We start from the raw sequence: 25,125 nt of genomic DNA, 5'->3' as shown, positions 1-25,125 counted from the left end.
CTTGGAAATATTCTGTGTTCCCCATTGTTTTAATATCTATTCTCCTTATAATTCTGATAATATGAAAATTCCAAGCTCATAGGCACTGTCAGAGTCATAAACCTGGGTAGAAAACTGAGGAAAACCTATTTATTTATCAAAACATTATATGTAAAAATTTTTATTTCAGCTAAATTCACTACAGTTTAACTAGCCCTGTTCATACTTCTAAGATTTGCAACAAATACAGTAAGCTTTCAGCAAAAAAAGAAAATTTTATCATGTATAATATTACTTTAAACTTTCTTAGCAAGTTTTTTAAGACTTTTCCATGTACAGTAACAAAAACTTAATAACAGAACTAAAACTCATCAGTATTTCATACATGTGAAAGCATGCATATATGTTCATAACTCTTATTTTCCTTTAATTCATTATGGAACTTCAATTATCATAAAGACATTTTCAAAACAGGATCTAAAAGTGAAAACACATGTCAGAACATGGTTTGTCCTGCTCACTAAGCTTTCTGCCTCCGTGCACGAGATACTTCACAGGTGTACGTGCCTTCAGATAATGAGAACATAAAAAACGCGAGTCATACTGCTCAGATATAGACAGTGCATTAGCGGCTCAAATGCACCATGGAAACTTAGTATTTGTTAAAGCGCACCAACCTTTGCTCATTATAGAGAAGACAATTCCTACACACCACAACCACTCAAGAGGGGCCGCAGTAACAATTGTTATATTTTATATTTCATTTCTCACAGATTTCCTTTGGGTTAATGTTTCCGGTGTTTAGCTCAACCTCTGAGAAAGAATATGTACTGTTAGAAAGGCGTGGTCTACCCCCCAAAAAAGCAAACAGAAAAATGCTAATATCACATGTATGTAGTACCACCAGGTTATCCATTTAAGTTGTGCATAAATTAAATAAAGTAACTAACTTCAAAATGTATTAGTGTCTTTAGTGTCTGGAGAAATGGCCAGTTTAAATTAGTCCATCTGCATTTCCTTTGGGATATTAGGCAGCAAATGAAACGTTAGGGCAACCCAATATATCATTTGGCTGAGAAAGAAATATCAATTTAAAGATGCTATCTTTTTAAAATGTTGTTTTGGAAATATTTTACATTATACCAAAAATATTATCTGTGATAGAAAATGTCAGTTAAGTGCATTTATTTTGCTTTTCATTAATGCAAAGGACTTGAATTATAAAATAAAGACCAATATCTCAGTTTAGACGTTATAATATTGGTTAACATAGAAAAGTTACCCATTCTTCAAAATGGAGACTTACAACATGCTAATTTATAATAACTCATTTAGAATCATTCAAAATCTGTTTTAAAATGGTTTTCTATAAACATCTCCAAACAACAAAGTAATAAAACCCATAAAGTTAGTAATTTATTGGCAACATAAAAGACAGCCACTGAGTTGCCATATCTTACCATTTTTAGCACAAAATATTAATCTGAGATTTACTGTTTGTCTTTTTCCTTGAACTCAAATTTACTGCTATGAAGTGATATCGTCATATAACTGGCAATTGACTGTATGACGGGGGATAGGTTAGATCTATGTAAGGTTAGGTACTAGTTCAGATTTTGAGGGCTTTTATACTGAGTGGAAACAGTGACTGACTTTATTTTTGGGGGCTCCAAAATCATTGCAGATGGTGACTGCAGCCATGAAATTAAAATACGCTTACTCCTTGGAAGGAAAGTTATGACCAACCTAGATAGCATATTGAAAAGCAGAGACATTACTTTGCCAACAAAGATTCGTCTAGTCAAGGCTATGGTTTTTCCAGTGGTCATGTATGGATGCGAGAGTTGGACTGTGAAGAAAGCTGAGCACCGAAGAATTGATGCTTTTGAACTGTGGTGGTGGAGAAGACTCTTGAGAGTCCCTTGGATTGCAAGGAGATCCAACCAGTCCATTCTAAAGGAGATCAGTCCTGGGTGTTCATTGGAAGGAATGATGCTGAAGCTGAAACTCCAGTACTTTGGCCACCTGATGTGAAGAGCTGACTCATTTGAAAAGACCCTGATGCTGGGAGGGATTGGGGGCAGGAGGAGAAGGGAACGACAGAGGATGTGATGGTTGGATGGCATCACCGACTCAATGGACATGGGTTTGGGTGGACTCTGGGAGTTGGTGATGGACAGGGAGCCCTGGCGTGCTACAGTTCATGGGGTCGCAAAGAGTCAGACACGACTAAGCGACTGAACTGAACTGAACTTACTGTGTGGCAGGAGCCATGTTCCTTAATTTTTTGCTGGCAGAGTCTACCCTTTCTATATTTACAACGAGGGAAAGAAACAAATGTCAGAGAAAGATCTAGAGCCAAAATATTGGGACTTGTTGTCAAAGGAACTGTTGTTTCCAGTGACTACCATAATAACCTTCTATAGTTGTGATGTCATGTGTCAAATTGATTCTGTTAGAATCACATTAAAATATTTATAAAAGGTCAATATGAATTGGAAGGAAAAATAATTATTTTTTAAAAGAAGTTAACCTTCTGGCTAAAATTAGCAAACTTACCCTAGAAATTACAAATGAAATGAGTAATTAATAGAAAAAAATATGATGATGGAAAGATTTCCACTGAAAGGCTTAAAGACATTTATGAGAACAACATAAATAATAATGTCCATATTTCTAAGCTAGAATCTCTAGACAATATAAACTACATGAGCTCAAATTTTTTTCAAACTTGTTATAGATGTGAGATGTTTTGATGATGCATAAAACTTGGTAAAAGTCCCTCAGTAACTCTAAAAACTCCAAAGCCATAAATCATTTCAAAATATAGATAAGTTTGAAGACCGCCAAAGGGCATGATCTGTATGACCCGAGGAATGGACCAGAAAATATAACATTCAATTAGTTCCAGGAACTTCTCAACTCAGTGAGAATATCCCCGAAAGAAGGAGCAGTCAGCAAGATCGAGTACAAGACTAGAGACTGATGGCCAAGTCTTGCTAAAATTAATTGCCTCCACCCAGGATACGTACCTAACATTGTGATTAGAGGTTAAGGTTCTTGGTTTCTTTTTCGTCAAGGTATCTCACGGCAGCCCTAACGTAACTACGGATGTGAAGAGAGACGACAGCTGCCTAGACCACAAAGATTCCTTTAAGTTGTGACTTGTCATTAAAATAAAAAAAAGACCTCTCATCCTTTTCTTTACTTGAGGCACTAAGTAAAAAACAACTTGTTTGCAAAATAAAGTCGGATCATCTTTTAGCATATTAGAGTTTGTTTTGTTTTCAGTATTCCCCAGCACCATTTAGAATTGTCTTTTGTTTATTTATCCAGCAACCTGTAAGTAAGCAAGAAATATAGTGTTTGTAATTCAAGAGATGATTCAAATGAAGACAGGATAATCTTGGAGTATTCATTCTAAACCTGAATTTTCAAATGCTTATAATCTCCTCAAACATTACTTTGGTTGAAATGTATTTCAGATTTATGTTTCCAAAGGGCTCAGTTATCTGACGAGAACAGGAGCATATTAAATCTCTGCATAATACATTTCTGAAATAGCTTGCATCTAAGACACCAAGCAGTTATTAAATCTTGCTTTGAACCCACCAGTCCTCTAAATCGTCTCTCCACAGCTTGATTCCCAGTAGAGAAAAAAGTAACTCAAACAAAAATCTTTCTGTTTACTGTAATAAGCTATTTACTTATCTGTGCACAAGGTTGAGAAATTATGGAATAGGGATTCATGTATTTGCCCACAGAGTATCTTGCATAGACATTTTGCTTAAATTTTCATTTATATTTTCAATTCATAAAAGGATTATATACTTTGACCCACTTATAAGTTGAATGACAGGAGAGAAAATAGAGCACTATTTTCCCACTTGCTATTTACTGACGTTGACAAGTCACTCTAAGCCCTCTGAACCTCATTTAGTTTATTTGTAAATGGAGGTAACAATACTGCCTGGTAGAGCAAATGATATGATGTTAATTAAAGTGCTTTAACAACTATAAATATTATGTAAATATAAAATACTGTGTATTGTTATACTACTTTAATAAGAATGAAAACTAGTTGGTAATTTCTCCATCATGCCTTTTGTAAAATAAGGATAGGACAGAAAGACACTATTTTGAATAATCTAATTGTTATGAGAAGTCTCAAAGAAAAAATTTCTTAATTAAAATATTGATCAGAGCTAAAATTTAGAGGCCATTTAACCCAGCAACTTTAGTTTTAGATATAAGGAAAGAAAGACCCATGAAGGTAAATACTAAAAACATACACATTTACGTTGTGGTGGAAAGTCACTTACGGTGGTGGAAAGGGGAGAATTAAACACAAACGTTATGTTTCCCAATTTGCTGTCATGTCACACTTGGCTGAAGAAATCTAGGGTTAGGGTTAGAGGGCAGGGCAGGGCAATTTCCAATGTTGGGTTAAAGTTCCGCCAGATTATAGGAGTCATTTTAACTGGCCAATTATAAAATAATAACAATAAAAATTATAACATGATGATGAGACTATGCAGAGTAGTTATAATGGTTAAGCAACTCACTCCAATATTCTTGCCAGGAAAATCCCATGGACAGAGGAGCCTGGTGGGCTATAGTCCATGGAGTCACAGAGTTGGATACGACTGAGCAACTAACACAACCATTCTAAGACTATATAGAGGCAGCGTGTCCGACTCTGCAACTCCACAGACTGTAGTCCCCCAGGCTCCACTGCCCATGGGTTGCCATGAGCTTTTCTAGGGGATCTACCCAACCCAGGGATCAAACCCAGGTCTCCCACATTGCAGGTGGATTCTTCACCGTTTGAGCCACCTAGGGAGCACTGAACCATGGAGTAAATGTCTCAAGATTATATATATATATATGAACACACACATATATATACACACATGTATAAATATACACATACACACACATATATACACACATACATATATATACACAAAACACATATATACACACATATACACACATATACACACATATATATACACACACATACACACACATATACACACATACACACACACATACACATACATATATACACACATATACATACACACATACACATATACACACATATACACACATATTAATACATACACACACATACACACACATACATATACACACACATATACACACATTAATACACACATATACATATACACACACATATATACACACACACATATATACACACATGCATATATATACACACACACATATTTACACACATATGCAAATATACACACATGTATATATATACATGCACACACATACATATATACACGCACACACATATATACACACACACCTAGATACACACACATGCATATACACACACACATATATACACACACACCTATATATATACACACACACATATACACACACATACATATATATATACACACACACATATATACACACATGCATATATATATACACACACATATATACATACATACACATATATACACACACATACACATACACACACACACACATATATATACACACACATATATACACACACACACATATACACACACACACATACACACATATATATAAACACACACACGCATATATATAGTACATAAGGGCTTCCCAGGTGGCACAAGTGGTCAAGAATCTGCCTATCAGTGCAGCAGATGCAGCCGGGAGATGCAGGTTTAATCCTTGTGTCGGGAAGATACCCTGGAGGAGGAAATGACAACCCACTCCAGTGTTCTTGCCTGGAGAATCCCACGGACAGAGGAACCTGGTAGGCTACAGTTTGTGGGGTTGCAAAGAGTTGGACACGACTGAGTGACTAAGTACATAGTTTAATTTCAGCAAATGTTTCTGGAAAAGGAGTATGTCAGGGCTGTATATTGTCACGCTGCTTATTTAACTTATATGCAGAGTACATCATGAGAAATGCTGGGCTGGAGGAGGCACAAGCTGGAATCAAGATTGCCGCGAGAAATATCAATAACTTCAAATATGCAGATAACACCACCTTTCTGGCAGTAAGCACAGAAGAACTAAAGAGCCTGTTGATGAAAGTGAAAGAGGAGAGTGAAAAAGTTGGCTTAAAGCCCAACATTCAGAAAACTAAGATCATGGCATCTGGTCCCATCACTTCATGGCAAATACATGGGGAAACAAATACATGGGAACAGTGACAGACTTTATTTTGGGGGGCTCCAAAATCACTGCAGATGGTGATTACAGCCATGAAATTAAAAGACACTTACTCCTTGGAAGAAAAGCTATGACCAACTGAGAAAGTATATTAAAAAACAGACATGTTACTTTGCCAACAAAGGTCCGTCTAGTCAAAGCTTTGGTTTTTCCAGTAGTCATGTATGGATGTGAGGGTTGGGCCATAAAGAAAGCTGAGCACCAAAGAATTGATGCTTTTGGACTGTGGTGTTGGAGAAGACTCTTGAGAGTCCCTTGGACTGCAAGGGTATCCAACCAGTCCCTCATAAAGGAAATCAGTCCTGAATATTCACTGGAAGGACTGATGTTAAAGCTCAAACTCCAACATTTGGCCATCTGATGTTAGGAAGTGACTCATTTGAAAAGATCCTGATGCTGGGAAAGATTGAAGGCAGGAGGAGAAGGGATGGCAGAGGATGAGATGGTTGGATGGCATCACCAACTCAATGGACGCGAGTTTGAGTAAGCTCCGTGAGTTGGTGATGGACAGGGAGGCCTGGCGTGCTGCATTCCATCAGGTCACAAAGAGTCGGAGTGACTGAACTGAACTGAACAAGAGAGCACCTCCTGTATTATCAAATCCCTTGCTAGAATCTGTTATATTTGTTATAGCTGATGAACCTATACTGACATCATTATCACCCAAAGTCCATAGTTTACATCAGGGTTCATTCTTGGTAATGTATGTTCTTTCTGTTTGGAGACATATAAAATGACATGTATTTACTATTATGTCATACATGGTAGCTTAAAGAGCCTACAAAAGTCCTCAGTGCTATGCCTGTTCATACCTCTCTCTTCCGCAATCCTCAGCTGAAATTTGTTTAAACACTCTCCATAGTTTTCCCTTTTCTAAAATACCATAGATTTGGAATCATAAAGTATATAGCCTTTTCAGACTGGCTTCCTTTATGTAGTAATGTAAGTTCCCTCTAGGAATTTTCATGGCTTGCTATTTTATTTCTTTCATGCTCTGATTTATATTCCATTGTTTGGATGTACCATAGGTTACCCACTCACCTAGCGCAGAGCATCTTGGCTGCTTCCAAGTTTTGACATTATGAATGAAACTACTATAAACATCTTTGTGCAGGCTTTTGTGTGGATATAAGTTTTACACTCCTTTATGTAAACTCTGAAGAACGTGACTGATGGACTGCATGGTAAAAGTATGTTTACTTTTAAAAGAAACCACCAAACTGTCTTCTGCAAACAAAGTTTTGTTTCTTCCTTCCCCATCAGTATAACTTTTGCTTCCTTTTGTCTTTTTTTCTTCTACTGAAGGATAATTGTTTTAAGCAAGGTTTGCTGTTTTCTGTCAAACCTCAACATGAATCAGCCATAGGTACACGTACATCCCCTCCCTTTTGAACCCCCCTCCCCATCCCTCCCCTCTAGGTTGATACAGAGCCCGTTGAGTCCTTCTGTCTTATATTAGCCAGGAGTTTGAGTAAGATGCTGGAAAGGAATGGTCAGAGACAAATCCATGCCTGGCTTTCTGATCTTAGGAGGAGAGCTTCAAGTCTCTCACCATTACGTATAATGTTGGCTGTAGGGTTTTTATAGATTTAAAAAACAAACAAACAAACTGAGTAAGATCCTTAAGTTTACTGACTTTTTAAAATCTTTATCATAATTGAGTGTTAAATTTTGTTAAAAGCTTTGTCCGTATCTATCTATATGATCACTTGATTTTTCTTCTAGTGTACTGTGATGAATTACTTTAATGAATTCTCAAATGTTGAAACTAGCTTGCATACCTGGGATAAATCTTTCCTAAGCTTTTTATAACCATGTATTTATCAGCTTTTCATCTTATAGTGGAAATATTTTTTACAAGGAATCTTATGGTATTTGCCTTTATATTGTGTACGTAAATGTGTTCACTGATGAGAAAGGAAAAGATGCCTAAGACTTAAACAAAAATCTATAGACACAACACGAAGTTTCTTACCAAGCCTTAACTTGAAGCTTGAAAATGTCAAAATTATGAGCTTATTGTTTTGAACTTGCTGGAGCCCAGGTTTCATGACATTATAATGTGAGATTATAACTGGCTAAACAAGAGATTTAAAAGCAGTGTCTAAAGAGAAAGACCACGAAGACGATTTATATTACGTTTAAAATGTTTAAAACAAAAAAAAAATCATTTACTTTTAAGTGCTGTAGTGGTTTTACCGTAGAATGCTATAACGTCTTTTATATTAGTATAGTAGGCAGCATTCTAATTTCAAGCACTGACTGAGAAATACTGTGGCAGAGGTGAAAAATACCATAAACATATTAAAAGATGATTTTTACTTTTTCTTGCTTTGTTTTCTGCTGTATTGTCCTGGAAGCTAGAATACTGAGAGTACAATGTTTAAGTGGTAAATGTAGGCAAATCTGTCTTATTTCTGATATAAATGAGCAAAGCATTCAGACATCTGCCATTAAGGACAATGTTATCTGTAGGCCTTTCTCAGAAGTCACTCATGGTGAAGATGTTCTCTTTCATTCCTCATTTTCAGACAATTCTTATCCGGAATGAACGATGGATTTTCTCAAGTGATTTTTCTTCATTTACTGAAATGTTTGTATAGTTTTAAATGACATTAATCTGAATTATACTGATTGCTATTTGAAGGTTAAATCAGCTGCTAGTCCTAGGATAAACTCCACTTGATCACGATGTATTTGTCTATGGCTTAATTTGCTTCATCAAAATTGTGCTCAGAATTTAAAACGGGTAATAATGACATACAGTCTGTGGTTTTCTTTCCCTGTAATATTTTTATCTAGTTATAGCATCAAGTAGCAATGACCTCAATGAGTTGAGAAGTAGTCTCTCCTTTTCATCTCTAAGAATTTGTGTAGAGCTGGTGCTTCTTCTTACAGCTTTGGTATAATTCACCAGTGAAATGACATAGGCCTGGAGTTTTCTTAGAAGGATAGTTTCTAAGTGACAACTCTATGAAAGATATGGGGTTAGGGCGGCTGAGTAAGAAGGCCTGGAGTTTTCTTAGAAGGATGGTTTCTTAGTGACAACTCCATGAAAGATATGGGGTTAGGGCGGCTGAGTAAGAAGGCCTGGAGTTTTCTTAGAAGGATGGTTTCTTAGTGACAATTCTATGAAAGATATGGGGTTAGGACGGTTGAGTAAGAAGGCCAGGAGTTTTCTTAGAAGGATGGTTTCTTAGTGACAACTCCATGAAAGATATAGGGTTAGGGCGGCTGAGTAAGAAGGCCTGGAGTTTTCTTAGAAGGATGGTTTCTTAGTGACAACTCCATGAAAGATATGGGGTTAGGGCGGCTGAGTAAGAAGGCCTGGAGTTTTCTTAGAAGGATGGTTTCTTAGTGACAACTCCATGAAAGATATGGGGTTAGGGCGGCTGAGTAAGAAGGCCTGGAGTTTTCTTAGAAGGATGGTTTCTTAGTGACCACTCCATGAAAGATATGGGGTTAGGGCGGCTGAGTAAGAAGGCCTGGAGTTTTCTTAGAAGGATGGTTTCTCAGTGACAATTCTATGAAAGATATGGGGTTAGGGCGGCTGAGTAAGAAGGCCTGGAGTTTTCTTAGAAGGCTGGTTTCTTAGTGACCACTCTATGGAAGATGTGGGGTTAGGACGGCTGAGTAAGAAGGCCTGGAGTTTTCTTAGAAGGCTGGTCTCTTAGTGACCACTCTATGGAAGATGTGGGGTTAGGGCGGCTGAGTAAGAAGGCCTGGAGTTTTCTCAGAAGGCTGGTCTCTTAGTGACCACTCTATGGAAGATATGGGGTTAGGGCGGCTGAGTAAGAAGGCATGGAGTTTTCTTAGAAGGATGGTTTCTTAGTGACCACTCCATGAAAGATGTGGGGTTAGGGCGGCTGAGTAAGAAGGCCTGGAGTTTTCCTAGAAGGATGGTTTCTTAGTGACCACTCTATGGAAGATGTGGGGTTAGGACGGCTGAGTAAGAAGGCCTGGAGTTTTCTTAGAAGGCTGGTCTCTTAGTGACCACTCTATGGAAGAGGTGGGGTTAGGGCGGCTGAGTAAGAAGGCCTGGAGTTTTCTTAGAAGGCTGGTTTCTTAGTGACCACTCTATGGAAGATGTGGGGTTAGGACGGCTGAGTAAGAAGGCCTGGAGTTTTCTCAGAAGGCTGGTCTCTTAGTGACCACTCTATGGAAGATGTGGGGTTAGGGCGGCTGAGTAAGAAGGCCTGGAGTTTTCTCAGAAGGCTGGTCTCTTAGTGACCACTCTATGGAAGACGTGGGGTGTCTCTTAGTGACCACTCTATGGAAGATGTGGGGTTAGGGCGGCTGAGTAAGAAGGCCTGGAGTTTTCTCAGAAGGCTGGTCTCTTAGTGACCACTCTATGGAAGATGTGGGGTTCGGGCGGCTGAGTAAGAAGGCCTGTAGTTTTCCTAGAAGGCTGGTCTCTTAGTGACCACTGTATGGAAGATGTGGGGTTAGGGCGGCTGAGTAAGAAGGCCTGGAGTTTTCTCAGAAGGCTGGTCTCTTAGTGACCGCTCTATGGAAGATGTGGGGTTCGGGCGGCTGAGTAAGAAGGCCTGGAGTTTTCTCAGAAGGCTGGTCTCTTAGTGACCGCTCTATGGAAGATGTCGGGTTAGGGCGGCTGAGTAAGAAGGCCTGGAGTTTTCTCAGAAGGCTGGTCTCTTAGTGACCACTCTATGGAAGATGTGGGGTTAGGGCGGCTGAGTAAGAAGGCCTGGAGTTTTCTCAGAAGGCTGGTCTCTTAGTGACCGCTATGGAAGATGTGGGGTTCGGGCGGCTGAGTAAGAAGGCCTGGAGTTTTCTCAGAAGGCTGGTCTCTTAGTGACCGCTCTATGGAAGATGTGGGGTTCGGGCGGCTGAGTAAGAAGGCCTGGAGTTTTCTCAGAAGGCTGGTCTCTTAGTGACCGCTCTATGGAAGATGTGGGGTTCGGGCGGCTGAGTAAGAAGGCCTGGAGTTTTCTCAGAAGGCTGGTCTCTTAGTGACCACTCTATGGAAGATGTGGGGACAGGGCGGCTGAGTAAGAAGACCTGGGTTTTCTCAGAAGGCTGGTCTCTTAGTGACCGCTCTATGGAAGATGTGGGGTTCGGGCGGCTGAGTAAGAAGGCCTGGAGTTTTCTCAGAAGGCTGGTCTCTTAGTGACCACTCTATGGAAGATGTGGGGTGAGGGCGGCTGAGTAAGAAGGCCTGGAGTTTTCTCAGAAGGCTGGTCTCTTAGTGACCGCTCTATGGAAGATGTGGGGTTAGGGCGGCTGAGTAAGAAGGCCTGGAGTTTTCTCAGAAGGCTGGTCTCTTAGTGACCGCTCTATGGAAGATGTGGGGACAGGGCGGCTGAGTAAGAAGGCCTGGAGTTTTCTCAGAAGGCTGGTCTCTTAGTGACCGCTCTATGGAAGATGTGGGGTTAGGGCGGCTGAGTAAGAAGGCCTGGAGTTTTCTCAGAAGGCTGGTCTCTTAGTGACCGCTCTATGGAAGATGTGGGGTTCGGGCGGCTGAGTAAGAAGGCCTGGAGTTTTCTCAGAAGGCTGGTCTCTTAGTGACCGCTCTATGGAAGATGTGGGGTTCGGGCGGCTGAGTAAGAAGGCCTGGAGTTTTCTCAGAAGGCTGGTCTCTTAGTGACCGCTCTATGGAAGATGTGGGGTTCGGGCGGCTGAGTAAGAAGGCCTGGAGTTTTCTCAGAAGGCTGGTCTCTTAGTGACCGCTCTATGGAAGATGTGGGGTTCGGGCGGCTGAGTAAGAAGGCCTGGAGTTTTCTCAGAAGGCTGGTCTCTTAGTGACCGCTCTATGGAAGATGTGGGGTTCGGGCGGCTGAGTAAGAAGGCCTGGAGTTTTCTCAGAAGGCTGGTCTCTTAGTGACCGCTCTGTGGAAGATGTGGGGTTCGGGCGGCTGAGTAAGAAGGCCTGGAGTTTTCTCAGAAGGCTGGTCTCTTAGTGACCGCTCTGTGGAAGATGTGGGGTTCGGGCGGCTGAGTAAGCAGGCCTGGAGTTTTCTCAGAAGGCTGGTCTCTTAGTGACCGCTCTATGGAAGATGTGGGGTTCGGGCGGCTGAGTAAGAAGGCCTGGAGTTTTCTCAGAAGGCTGGTCTCTTAGTGACCGCTCTATGAAAGATGTGGGGTTCGGGCGGCTGAGTAAGAAGGCCTGGAGTTTTCTCAGAAGGCTGGTCCCTTAGTGACCGCTCTATGAAAGATGTGGGGTTAGGACGGCTGAGTAAGAAGGCCTGGAGTTTTCTCAGAAGGCTGGTCCCTTAGTGACCGCTCTATGAAAGATGTGGGGTTAGGACGGCTGAGTAAGAAGGCCTGGAGTTTTCTTAGAAGGATGGTCTCTTAGTGACCACTCTATGGAAGATGTGGGGTTAGGGCGGCTGAGTAAGAAGGCCTGGAGTTTTCTCAGAAGGCTGGTCTCTTAGTGACCACTCTATGGAAGATGTGGGGTTAGGGCGGCTGAGTAAGAAGGCCTGGAGTTTTCTCAGAAGGCTGGTCTCTTAGTGACCACTCTATGGAAGATGTGGGGTCAGGGCGGCTGAGTAAGAAGGCCTGGAGTTTTCTTAGAAGGATGGTTTCTTAGTGACCACTCTATGGAAGATGTGGGGTTAGGGCGGCTGAGTAAGAAGGCCTGGAGTTTTCTTAGAAGGCTGGTCTCTTAGTGACCGCTCTATGAAAGATGTGGGGTTAGGACGGCTGAGTAAGAAGGCCTGGAGTTTTCTCGGAAGGCAGGTTTCTTAGTGACCACTCTATGGAAGATGTGGGGTTAGGGCGGCTGAGTAAGAAGGCCTGGAGTTTTCTCAGAAGGCTGGTCTCTTAGTGACCACTCTATGGAAGATGTGGGGTTAGGGCGGCTGAGTAAGAAGGCCTGGAGTTTTCTCAGAAGGCTGGTCTCTTAGTGACCGCTCTATGGAAGATGTGGGGTTCGGGCGGCTGAGTAAGAAGGCCTGGAGTTTTCTCAGAAGGCTGGTCTCTTAGTGACCGCTCTATGGAAGATGTGGGGTTCGGGCGGCTGAGTAAGAAGGCCTGGAGTTTTCTCAGAAGGCTGGTCTCTTAGTGACCGCTCTATGGAAGATGTGGGGTTCGGGCGGCTGAGTAAGAAGGCCTGGAGTTTTCTCAGAAGGCTGGTCTCTTAGTGACCGCTCTATGGAAGATGTGGGGTTCGGGCGGCTGAGTAAGAAGGCCTGGAGTTTTCTCAGAAGGCTGGTCTCTTAGTGACCGCTCTATGGAAGATGTGGGGTTCGGGCATCTGAGTAAGAAGGCCTGGAGTTTTCTCAGAAGGCTGGTCTCTTAGTGACCACTCTATGGAAGATGTGGGGTGAGGGCGGCTGAGTAAGAAGGCCTGGAGTTTTCTCAGAAGGCTGGTCTCTTAGTGACCGCTCTATGGAAGATGTGGGGTCAGGGCGGCTGAGTAAGAAGGCCTGGAGTTTTCTCAGAAGGCTGGTCTCTTAGTGACCGCTCTATGGAAGATGTGGGGTTAGGGCGGCTGAGTAAGAAGGCCTGGAGTTTTCTCAGAAGGCTGGTCTCTTAGTGACCGCTCTATGGAAGATGTGGGGTTCGGGCGGCTGAGTAAGAAGGCCTGGAGTTTTCTCAGAAGGCTGGTCTCTTAGTGACCGCTCTATGGAAGATGTGGGGTTCGGGCGGCTGAGTAAGAAGGCCTGGAGTTTTCTCAGAAGGCTGGTCTCTTAGTGACCGCTCTGTGGAAGATGTGGGGTTCGGGCGGCTGAGTAAGAAGGCCTGGAGTTTTCTCAGAAGGCTGGTCTCTTAGTGACCGCTCTGTGGAAGATGTGGGGTTCGGGCGGCTGAGTAAGCAGGCCTGGAGTTTTCTCAGAAGGCTGGTCTCTTAGTGACCGCTCTATGGAAGATGTGGGGTTCGGGCGGCTGAGTAAGAAGGCCTGGAGTTTTCTCAGAAGGCTGGTCTCTTAGTGACCGCTCTATGAAAGATGTGGGGTTCGGGCGGCTGAGTAAGAAGGCCTGGAGTTTTCTCAGAAGGCTGGTCCCTTAGTGACCGCTCTATGAAAGATGTGGGGTTAGGACGGCTGAGTAAGAAGGCCTGGAGTTTTCTCAGAAGGCTGGTCCCTTAGTGACCGCTCTATGAAAGATGTGGGGTTAGGACGGCTGAGTAAGAAGGCCTGGAGTTTTCTTAGAAGGATGGTCTCTTAGTGACCACTCTATGGAAGATGTGGGGTTAGGGCGGCTGAGTAAGAAGGCCTGGAGTTTTCTCAGAAGGCTGGTCTCTTAGTGACCACTCTATGGAAGATGTGGGGTTAGGGCGGCTGAGTAAGAAGGCCTGGAGTTTTCTCAGAAGGCTGGTCTCTTAGTGACCACTCTATGGAAGATGTGGGGTCAGGGCGGCTGAGTAAGAAGGCCTGGAGTTTTCTTAGAAGGATGGTTTCTTAGTGACCACTCTATGGAAGATGTGGGGTTAGGGCGGCTGAGTAAGAAGGCCTGGAGTTTTCTTAGAAGGCTGGTCTCTTAGTGACCGCTCTATGAAAGATGTGGGGTTAGGACGGCTGAGTAAGAAGGCCTGGAGTTTTCTCGGAAGGCAGGTTTCTTAGTGACCACTCTATGGAAGATGTGGGGTTAGGGCGGCTGAGTAAGAAGGCCTGGAGTTTTCTCAGAAGGCTGGTCTCTTAGTGACCACTCTATGGAAGATGTGGGGTTAGGGCGGCTGAGTAAGAAGGCCTGGAGTTTTCTCAGAAGGCTGGTCTCTTAGTGACCGCTCTATGGAAGATGTGGGGTTCGGGCGGCTGAGTAAGAAGGCCTGGAGTTTTCTCAGAAGGCTGGTCTCTTAGTGACCGCTCTATGGAAGATGTGGGGTTCGGGCGGCTGAGTAAGAAGGCCTGGAGTTTTCTCAGAAGGCTGGTCTCTTAGTGACCGCTCTATGGAAGATGTGGGGTTCGGGCGGCTGAGTAAGAAGGCCTGGAGTTTTCTCAGAAGGCTGGTCTCTTAGTGACCGCTCTATGGAAGATGTGGGGTTCGGGCGGCTGAGTAAGAAGGCCTGGAGTTTTCTCAGAAGGCTGGTCTCTTAGTGACCGCTCTATGGAAGATGTGGGGTTCGGGCATCTGAGTAAGAAGGCCTGGAGTTTTCTCAGAAGGCTGGTCTCTTAGTGACCACTCTATGGAAGATGTGGGGTGAGGGCGGCTGAGTAAGAAGGCCTGGAGTTTTCTCAGAAGGCTGGTCTCTTAGTGACCGCTCTATGGAAGATGTGGGGTCAGGGCGGCTGAGTAAGAAGGCCTGGAGTTTTCTCAGAAGGCTGGTCTCTTAGTGACCGCTCTATGGAAGATGTGGGGTTAGGGCGGCTGAGTAAGAAGGCCTGGAGTTTTCTCAGAAGGCTGGTCTCTTAGTGACCGCTCTATGGAAGATGTGGGGTTCGGGCGGCTGAGTAAGAAGGCCTGGAGTTTTCTCAGAAGGCTGGTCTCTTAGTGACCGCTCTATGGAAGATGTGGGGTTCGGGCGGCTGAGTAAGAAGGCCTGGAGTTTTCTCAGAAGGCTGGTCTCTTAGTGACCGCTCTGTGGAAGATGTGGGGTTCGGGCGGCTGAGTAAGAAGGCCTGGAGTTTTCTCAGAAGGCTGGTCTCTTAGTGACCGCTCTGTGGAAGATGTGGGGTTCGGGCGGCTGAGTAAGCAGGCCTGGAGTTTTCTCAGAAGGCTGGTCTCTTAGTGACCGCTCTATGGAAGATGTGGGGTTCGGGCGGCTGAGTAAGAAGGCCTGGAGTTTTCTCAGAAGGCTGGTCTCTTAGTGACCGCTCTATGAAAGATGTGGGGTTCGGGCGGCTGAGTAAGAAGGCCTGGAGTTTTCTCAGAAGGCTGGTCCCTTAGTGACCGCTCTATGAAAGATGTGGGGTTAGGACGGCTGAGTAAGAAGGCCTGGAGTTTTCTCAGAAGGCTGGTCCCTTAGTGACCGCTCTATGAAAGATGTGGGGTTAGGACGGCTGAGTAAGAAGGCCTGGAGTTTTCTTAGAAGGATGGTCTCTTAGTGACCACTCTATGGAAGATGTGGGGTTAGGGCGGCTGAGTAAGAAGGCCTGGAGTTTTCTCAGAAGGCTGGTCTCTTAGTGACCACTCTATGGAAGATGTGGGGTTAGGGCGGCTGAGTAAGAAGGCCTGGAGTTTTCTCAGAAGGCTGGTCTCTTAGTGACCACTCTATGGAAGATGTGGGGTCAGGGCGGCTGAGTAAGAAGGCCTGGAGTTTTCTTAGAAGGATGGTTTCTTAGTGACCACTCTATGGAAGATGTGGGGTTAGGGCGGCTGAGTAAGAAGGCCTGGAGTTTTCTTAGAAGGCTGGTCTCTTAGTGACCGCTCTATGAAAGATGTGGGGTTAGGACGGCTGAGTAAGAAGGCCTGGAGTTTTCTCGGAAGGCAGGTTTCTTAGTGACCACTCTATGGAAGATGTGGGGTTAGGGCGGCTGAGTAAGAAGGCCTGGAGTTTTCTCAGAAGGCTGGTCTCTTAGTGACCACTCTATGGAAGATGTGGGGTTAGGGCGGCTGAGTAAGAAGGCCTGGAGTTTTCTCAGAAGGCTGGTCTCTTAGTGACCGCTCTATGGAAGATGTGGGGTTCGGGCGGCTGAGTAAGAAGGCCTGGAGTTTTCTCAGAAGGCTGGTCTCTTAGTGACCGCTCTATGGAAGATGTGGGGTTCGGGCGGCTGAGTAAGAAGGCCTGGAGTTTTCTCAGAAGGCTGGTCTCTTAGTGACCGCTCTATGGAAGATGTGGGGTTCGGGCGGCTGAGTAAGAAGGCCTGGAGTTTTCTCAGAAGGCTGGTCTCTTAGTGACCGCTCTATGGAAGATGTGGGGTTCGGGCGGCTGAGTAAGAAGGCCTGGAGTTTTCTCAGAAGGCTGGTCTCTTAGTGACCGCTCTATGGAAGATGTGGGGTTCGGGCATCTGAGTAAGAAGGCCTGGAGTTTTCTCAGAAGGCTGGTCTCTTAGTGACCACTCTATGGAAGATGTGGGGTGAGGGCGGCTGAGTAAGAAGGCCTGGAGTTTTCTCAGAAGGCTGGTCTCTTAGTGACCGCTCTATGGAAGATGTGGGGTCAGGGCGGCTGAGTAAGAAGGCCTGGAGTTTTCTCAGAAGGCTGGTCTCTTAGTGACCGCTCTATGGAAGATGTGGGGTTAGGGCGGCTGAGTAAGAAGGCCTGGAGTTTTCTCAGAAGGCTGGTCTCTTAGTGACCGCTCTATGGAAGATGTGGGGTTCGGGCGGCTGAGTAAGAAGGCCTGGAGTTTTCTCAGAAGGCTGGTCTCTTAGTGACCGCTCTATGGAAGATGTGGGGTTCGGGCGGCTGAGTAAGAAGGCCTGGAGTTTTCTCAGAAGGCTGGTCTCTTAGTGACCGCTCTATGGCAGATGTGGGGTTCGGGCGGCTGAGTAAGAGTGGCAATTTTTGTCTCTCAGAGAATTCTCCCATTTCATCTAAGCTGTTGAATTTCTTTAAACAGTGATTAAGAAAATATTATGGATATCTTTTTAATTACGTAGAACCTGTAATGAAGTCACCTCTCTCATTCTTGATATTGGTAATCTGTGTCTTTTTCCTGAAGAGTTTATGTAGAGGTTTTATTAATTTTATTTGTGGCTCAGCTGGTAAAGAACCCACCTGCAATGCAGGAGACCTGGGTTCGATCCCTGAGTTGGGAAGGTCCCCTGGAGAAGGAAAAGGCTATCCACTCCAGTATTCTGGCCTGGAGAATTCCACGGACTGTGTAGTCCATGGGTCACAAAGAGTCGGACACGACTGAGTGACTTTCACTTTCACTCAAGGGATTCTACTGACTCCTTTTCCTGTTATATTTTTTCCTTTCTTTTATACAAACATTTTGAGTTAATTTGCCTGTAAGGTAGGAGTCAAGATCATAATTTTGAGTTCTTCCTTCTTTTCTAATACATGTATGTAGTGCTAGATTTGCATCCCTAGGTGCTGCTTAATAGGCATCATATAAATCATATAAATACTGAGGCTTTTTTCTCATTTAGTTCAAAGTACTTTCTAAGCTCCCCTCTGACTCACTGGTCACTCAGCTCTGCATTGCTTACTTTCCAGATATTTAGACATTTTTCAGAAATTGTTCTGTCCTTGAGTTCTACTTTATTTCTGTTGTGTTCACAGAACTTGTGTGTGCATGTGTGTGTGTGTGTGTGTGTGTGTTAGTTGCTCAGTGGTGTCCGACTCTTTGCACCCCCAGGGACTGTGGCTCGCCAGACTCCTCTGTCCATGGGACTCTCTCCAGGCAATACTGGCGTGGGTTGCCATTCCCTTCTCCAAGGGATCTTCCCAGCCCAGGCATGAAATCTGCATCTCTTGTGTCTCCTACACTGGCAGGTGGGTAACACTAGCACCACCTGGGAAGCCAACAGAACTTAAATTCATATAAATTTACTGAGTTCCGTTTCACGGCCCAGGATATGGTCTAATAGGTAAGCATTCTCTATATAGCTGAAAGGAATGTATATCTTGGTAATGTTGTGTAGAGTGTCCTATGAAGGTCAATACATCAAACTGACAGTGTTATTCATATATATATTATGACTTCCATAGTGGATATATTTATTTTTTTTTAAATCACTTACAATAGCATCTCAGAAAACCAAATACTCAGAAGTCTGACAAAAGATGGAAAGTCCTATATAACTTACTACAGAACCTTTCAGGGGGAAATAAAAGATCTATCTTACTAGAAAGATTTACCATGTAGAGGGGTCAGAATACTCAATCTTGTTAAGAAGCCTATTCACCCCAAACTGATCTATAGATTCAATTTAACCCTAAACTAAATCTTAGCAACCCTTTATACAGAAACTGAAAAACTAACCATAAAATTGATAGTGAAATGCAAAGGACCTCTAACAGCCAAAATAATTTTAGAAAAGAACGAAGCTAGGCAACTAACATCACCTGAAGTATCGGCATTACAACACACAGAGAGACTGACAGAAATCAGAGTCCAGAAACACGCTTGCATGTGAGTCGCTCAGTCCTGTGTCTGACTCCTAGGGACCCCATGGACTGTAGCCTGCCCAGCTCTTCTGCCCATGGGATTCTCCAGGCAAGAACACTGGAGTGGGCTGCCATTCCCTTCTCCAAGGGATCTTCCTGACCCAGGGGCTGAACCCGTGCTTCCTGCACTGCAGGCAGATTTTTCACCGTCTGAGCCATCAGGGAAGCCCAGAATCCAGAAATAGAATCCCACATAAATATATTTAAAAGGAAGGTAAAAAACCAGGAGAGAAAGGAGAGTCATGATGCTGGGACAACTGGATATCTAGATGCCAAAAATGCGAACTTCAAACCATTCCTCACGACCATGTGAAACAAACCACAGACTGAACTTTAAGTTCTAAATTCTAAAACTATAAAAATTGTATAAGAAAGCATAGGAGAAAAAGTTTGCAATCTGGGATTCAAAGATTTCTTAGATTTACCATTAAAAACATGACCTGTAAAGAAAAAAAATAATTTAAACTTTGAAATTTAAAAAATCTGCTTTTTAAAAGACACTGTTAAGAGAATGAAAAGACAAGTCAGACTGAAAGAAAATATTTGATCATTATACATCTGACAAAGGACTTGTATCCAGAAGATATAAAGGACCAAGACTCAACTGCTGTGCTTGTGTGCTAAATCGCTTCAGTGTGCCAAACCGTGTTCCAGTCGTGTCTGACTCTTTGTTGTCATTGTTCCTTGTTGTCATTGTTTAGTCGCTAAGTTGTGTCCCACTCTTTTGTGACCCCACAGACTATAGCTCGCAAGGCTCCTCTGTCCTTTCCAGGCAGGAGTACTGGAGCAGGTTGCCATGCCCTCCTCCAGGGGACCTGTCCCACCCAGGGCTTGAGCCTGCAGCTCCTGTGATGGCAGACAGGCTCTTTACCACTATCGCCACTTGGGAGGCCCCTGTTACAACAACCCAATTTTTTTAAAAGTGGTCAAATTATTTAAATAGATACTTCAAAGAAGATTATGAATGGCAAATTAGCACATGACAAGATGCTCATATCATTAGTCAGCTGGGAAAGCAAATTAAAAACACAGTTAAGACACTTCAACATAAAATTATAATGTCTAAAGATTGAACGTATGAAGTGTTGATGAAAATGTCGAGAATCTGCAGTTAGGAATGTCAACTAGTATAATGACTTTAGAAAGCAATTTAGCAACTTCTTAAAATTTTAAACTTGTACTTAAAATTTGATAGATGTACAAATTCTATCTAATTTACTTAGTCCATTCCTAGGTAAATTTTCAGCAGAAAAATGAAAGTCTTTGTCAGTACAAAGACTTGTACATAAATGTTCGTAGCAGCTTACTTTGCAGTAGCCCTAAACAGGAAACAATCAAAAAGTCTATCAACAATTGATAACAAATGTGATATATTCATATAATTCAGTTCTACTCAGCAATAAAAAGGTGAACTTCTGAAAACCATTACAACATGGACAGATCTCAAAATTATGCTGAATGAAACAAACTAGACCCAAACAAGAAAAGAGAAGTACAGCTTGTATGGTTCCATTTATATTAAATTCTCAGAAGTGCCAACTAATATACAGTCACAGAAAGGAGATCAGTGCTGGACTGGGACAGGAGGTGAGAGTGGGGGAGGAAGGGACTGAAAGTATATATATATATATATATATACTATATGTCAATCACATGTCAATAAATGTTTCCAAAAAGATTGAAAAATTATGGCTATTAAATATTAGACATTTGACATTCTCTTAAGACTGAGTGAAGTTAAGTCTGACACTTCAAGGCAAAAAAACTGACAGTTTTTGCTGCCAGGGACAACATTCCAGTTTTCCAATGCAAATTAAAATTTTGGAAAACACAAACTTGCTGACAAGAAATTGACACTTCCTATTATTTTTCCAGTGAGATTAGGGATGGCGTTAATGAATGGGATCTTTTGATACTGCATAATGAGTTCTGTCACTGTTTGGTCACTTGATATTTTCCAAACGAGAAATGACAAAGCATGGTGCTACAAAAATCACGCATTCATCTCACAAGATAACCAACTGAATTAAGGTGACAGAGTATGAAAGGTTCAGTGTGGTTTCATATCCCACACGGCAATGAGCCTTCAAGAGAATTTAGCAAAGTCCACCGCGGATCCCAATCACATCCCGCCCTAATCCCTGGAATTAGCTGTGTGAACGTGGTTAGATGCCACTCCCATGATTATATTTTGTCAGGCAGCACAGCTGCCCTAAAGGCAGGCAGCTTGGCCAGGTGAGCCTGTTCTAATCACAGAATCTTTCAAAACAGCAGAGTATTCTCTCAGCTTTTTTGAAAAACAAAATAGAATGAAACAAAAAACATAAGAGCAAGTTAGAGAAATTCAGAGCCTTTGAAAAATGTGACATACCAGGTATGAAGATCAAAGAGTGTGGAAACCCGTGAAGAGCTGGGAGATGCCCTCGGTTCACAGGAAGAAGAGAAAGAGAACCTCGGGCCACTTCTCAACTGCAAGAGATGAGATGCTGCCACCACCCAGAAGGAGTTTGGTAGCGATTCTTCCCCAGTGCCTCCAGACAAGAACTCAGTTAGATATCCTGATTTTTGGCTTTGTGAGACCCTGAGCAGAGAACTCAGTCAAGCCTGCCTGGACTTCCATACAACTGTGAGGTGATAAACGGATGTTATGTAAAGCTGCTAAGTTATGATCATTTGTTGTGCATAAACAGAAAGCTAATATACTTTCTATAAATCAAAATGCACATAAACTCAGACCCAAGTTGAACATTGTTTAAAAAAAAGAAAAAAAGTAATAAAATTGGAAGCAACCAAAGTGTCCATAAATAGAAGGCCAACTTAAATTATATAAAGCCAAATAATGAAATATTCTGCACCCATTATGAAGAAAAGGTAGAAGTATATGGATGAATAGGAAACAATGAAGCCATGTTATATTAGAGAAAAAAGGAAGTTTTATGATTTTTAAATAATTAAAGATTGGCATAAAACCATGGTATTCTATAGTAAATATTTTCCTGGGAGGGTGAAACCACAAAAAACTAAGTAGTTCACTTTGGATTAAGATTAGATTGTTGAGTAAGAGGTTTTTATTTTTAATTTTCTGCCTTCACTACAGTTTGAATTTTCTAATGAAGTTTATTATTCTTAATCATTTAAAAATATCAATAAAGGTTACTATTTAATATCTAGATAAACACTTCCCTGGCTATCTTCCAAAGCTATCTTTTGTGTTATTCTATTTGGACCTCCATCAGGAATTTGTTACCATGCTCCTTTAGTCAGTTACAGTAACACCAAATTAATTTTCCTCATCAAGTCTGCCCCACCTCGCAAATCTAACTTTTTCAGTGACATCCCTTATTATCTGGGGGTATCATCTGCATTATGTAAATGTTTTATGTATTCCTAATACTTAAACATACTATTTTAGGTAAAATTAGAGGCTATTCAACTGTTTTCAAAATTTTAGACTATAGTCTATTTTTCATAACTGTATAAAAGCTACTTTGAGATTTAATCACAAGTAGTGTAAATCATGCAAACATATATTGCCATCTTGAGAATTAAAATAATTATAATCTAGGAATCTTGCAGTTACATGGAGATAAAGAAATATTCCAATAGCAATCAAACCAGCATGGTAAAATTGGATCAACTCTCCTTAAATTATGAAAGGATTATGTGAAAAGTTTTCTGTGGGCAATCAGCAATACTAGGTTTATGTGATGTATATTCAAAGTTAGAAATATTTTTCATATTCCTTGAAGTTTCTTCTTTTAAAATGAGTAAATAGTTAAGGTAACAAAGCAAATGCTTATCAGTTATTAAATATTGTATTTATAAATCTTATAAAGATCATATTTTGCCTCTGATTATATTTTCTACAACAGAAAGATACATCAATATAATAAAAATAAAGATATACGGTATCAGTTTGATGTTATCCTTGTTTGTTGGCAAAAGTAGTTAACCAAAACACCTGGCAGTTTTAAAAGTCACCAGAAAAAAAACAAGGATAAATTCCAAGAGAGATTACCTTTTTTTGTCCACATATTAAAGAAGTTTAAAGTTTGTGACCCAAAGCACTATGGCATTGTCATGTACAACGTAGCAAGAGGAGGCGTGGCAATGCACTTGTAAAATGACATAAATGAACGAAATTCTTAGCACTATCATTACTATCAAGTCGAACTAAGCAGACAACTTTTCTAAACAGTCTTTCTCACAGAAACATTATATATAACTAAATCCCATGTGTAACTGCAATGTAATAATATATTTCCTTTTGAAAAGGCTGGTTGACATTTTCTGGAAAACAGCAAGAATTAGAGACTATAAAGACAACGAGTCCATGTACAAGCTCTTCATCATGAGGAAAATGTTAAAGAAATCGCTGGACACTTCACAAGGAGAAATCAAAGAGACAATATATAAAAGCAATAGAAAGACATTAAAATGCCATCGAGGAAACCACTGAAATGGTATTACCTGGAACCAGTTCCATAATGATGTAGATAGGCTGTCTCTGTGTGCAGACTCCTATAAGCTTGACAATATTGGGGTGATCATACTGCTTGAGAATCCTGGATGAGAGAAATATAAGCATGGTCACCATTTAGGCAGTGAGCATTAACTTATGATCATGTGTAGTGTGCACAAGTAGAATACACAATTTTTAAAATGTAGGTACGAACACAAATTATAAATGGGATGTATGTAAGTTTTGATAAATCTTGGAAAAACAGATATGAGTCAGCTTTTAATTAAATATTCATTTAAAAACTAGTATCCACTCTGAATAACTAACCACCACGCTAAATCTGAGTAACTTACTCAGTCCAAAATATGTGGAACTCCTTGCAAAGTGTCTGCTTTTCGATGCCCTCACAAAAGCTGAAGAGTATTAGTGGACCAAAAACTGTAAGCTGTTAAGGCAGCATCTCTTTGTTTAGTTTTATGTACACAATTCATTTAAAACAGATACATTTAAGAACAACATATTGGTAAATGCTATAGAGTAATCATTTCATATTTAGATTTCATAATACCTACTTGACAATCATGGTCAATTTCAAATAGTATAAACTCAAAAGTTTTCAGAAGCCTGGCAGAAAGTTTAAACAATAAGTAATATTAGATTTAAGTCAAAACAAGGAAGTTTTGGTTTGGATAAAGGCAGAATTTCAGAGGGCTATACAAGTAGCAAAGACTCATCTGCAGGACTCCAAACATGAGTTAATAGATTAGATACCCTCACAGCCCTGTCTGCCCTAATGATTCCTGTTATCAAATGATATTCCATATTATCCTGTTGACACAGTTATAAATTCACTCATATTTGAAAAAACACAGGTTCCTTCCTAGGCGAATGGAAAAAATAGCTTCATTTGGAGAAAGATGAAATAGTTTATATATGTGCTGTACATACTAAAGCAGAGAGAGCTCTAAGAAAAATGTCATAAATTGAAAATGTTCAATGTTTATTAACAAATGAAGACAGACTAGGAAGAATTCTAGAGATAAAAAAATACTGTTAATAACTGAGTTTGCAGTTTCTATGATGAATTAGAAAGGGAGTTTTAGAATGATTGACTTTAAGCCAAAATGTCATTTCTTAGGCTGAAAACTGCTTAATAAAGAAATTCTACAAAACAGCCAGGATGAACCCAAATAACATTAAATATTTAAATATATAGATCTATCTTCTAATTAAAAGATACTTGAGAGCTTGCAAGTATATAACTGTCATTTTTAACAGAAAATTTCATAGTTTCACATTAGAAGAAGAAATTAAACTCTATGTTTCAATAAAATTCACAAATTAGAAAGCAAGATACTTTAAGATATCTATGAATAACTAAAATGATGAGCCCATGAATTTCAGTTGCAATAGGATGCTTTTAAATTCATTACAGAATATTTTTTCTGAATTGCCAATGATATATATGAAAAATGTTTACAGTTTTATTCCATAGATAATATTTAATAAA

General features: G+C 41.3%; 1 protein-coding gene across 5 annotated transcripts in view; it reads right to left on the bottom strand.

Annotated features, from left to right (window-relative positions):
* FER (FER tyrosine kinase) overlaps positions 1-25,125 on the bottom strand; it is a 475,599-nt gene that overhangs the window by 121,447 nt on the left and 329,027 nt on the right. For all 5 annotated transcript variants that reach the window (XM_069592654.1, XM_069592657.1, XM_069592656.1 and 2 more), the window contains one exon: positions 23,624-23,718. In XM_069592654.1, the coding sequence (XP_069448755.1) occupies positions 23,624-23,718 (95 nt within the window). The remainder of the gene's footprint in view (positions 1-23,623; positions 23,719-25,125) is intronic.

The sequence above is a fragment of the Ovis canadensis genome, chromosome 5 (assembly GCF_042477335.2).
Source record: "Ovis canadensis isolate MfBH-ARS-UI-01 breed Bighorn chromosome 5, ARS-UI_OviCan_v2, whole genome shotgun sequence".
Classification (NCBI taxonomy): Eukaryota; Metazoa; Chordata; class Mammalia; order Artiodactyla; family Bovidae; genus Ovis; species Ovis canadensis.
The sequence above is the reverse complement of the archived record's forward strand: the minus strand, read 5'-3'. Positions and strand labels throughout refer to the sequence as shown.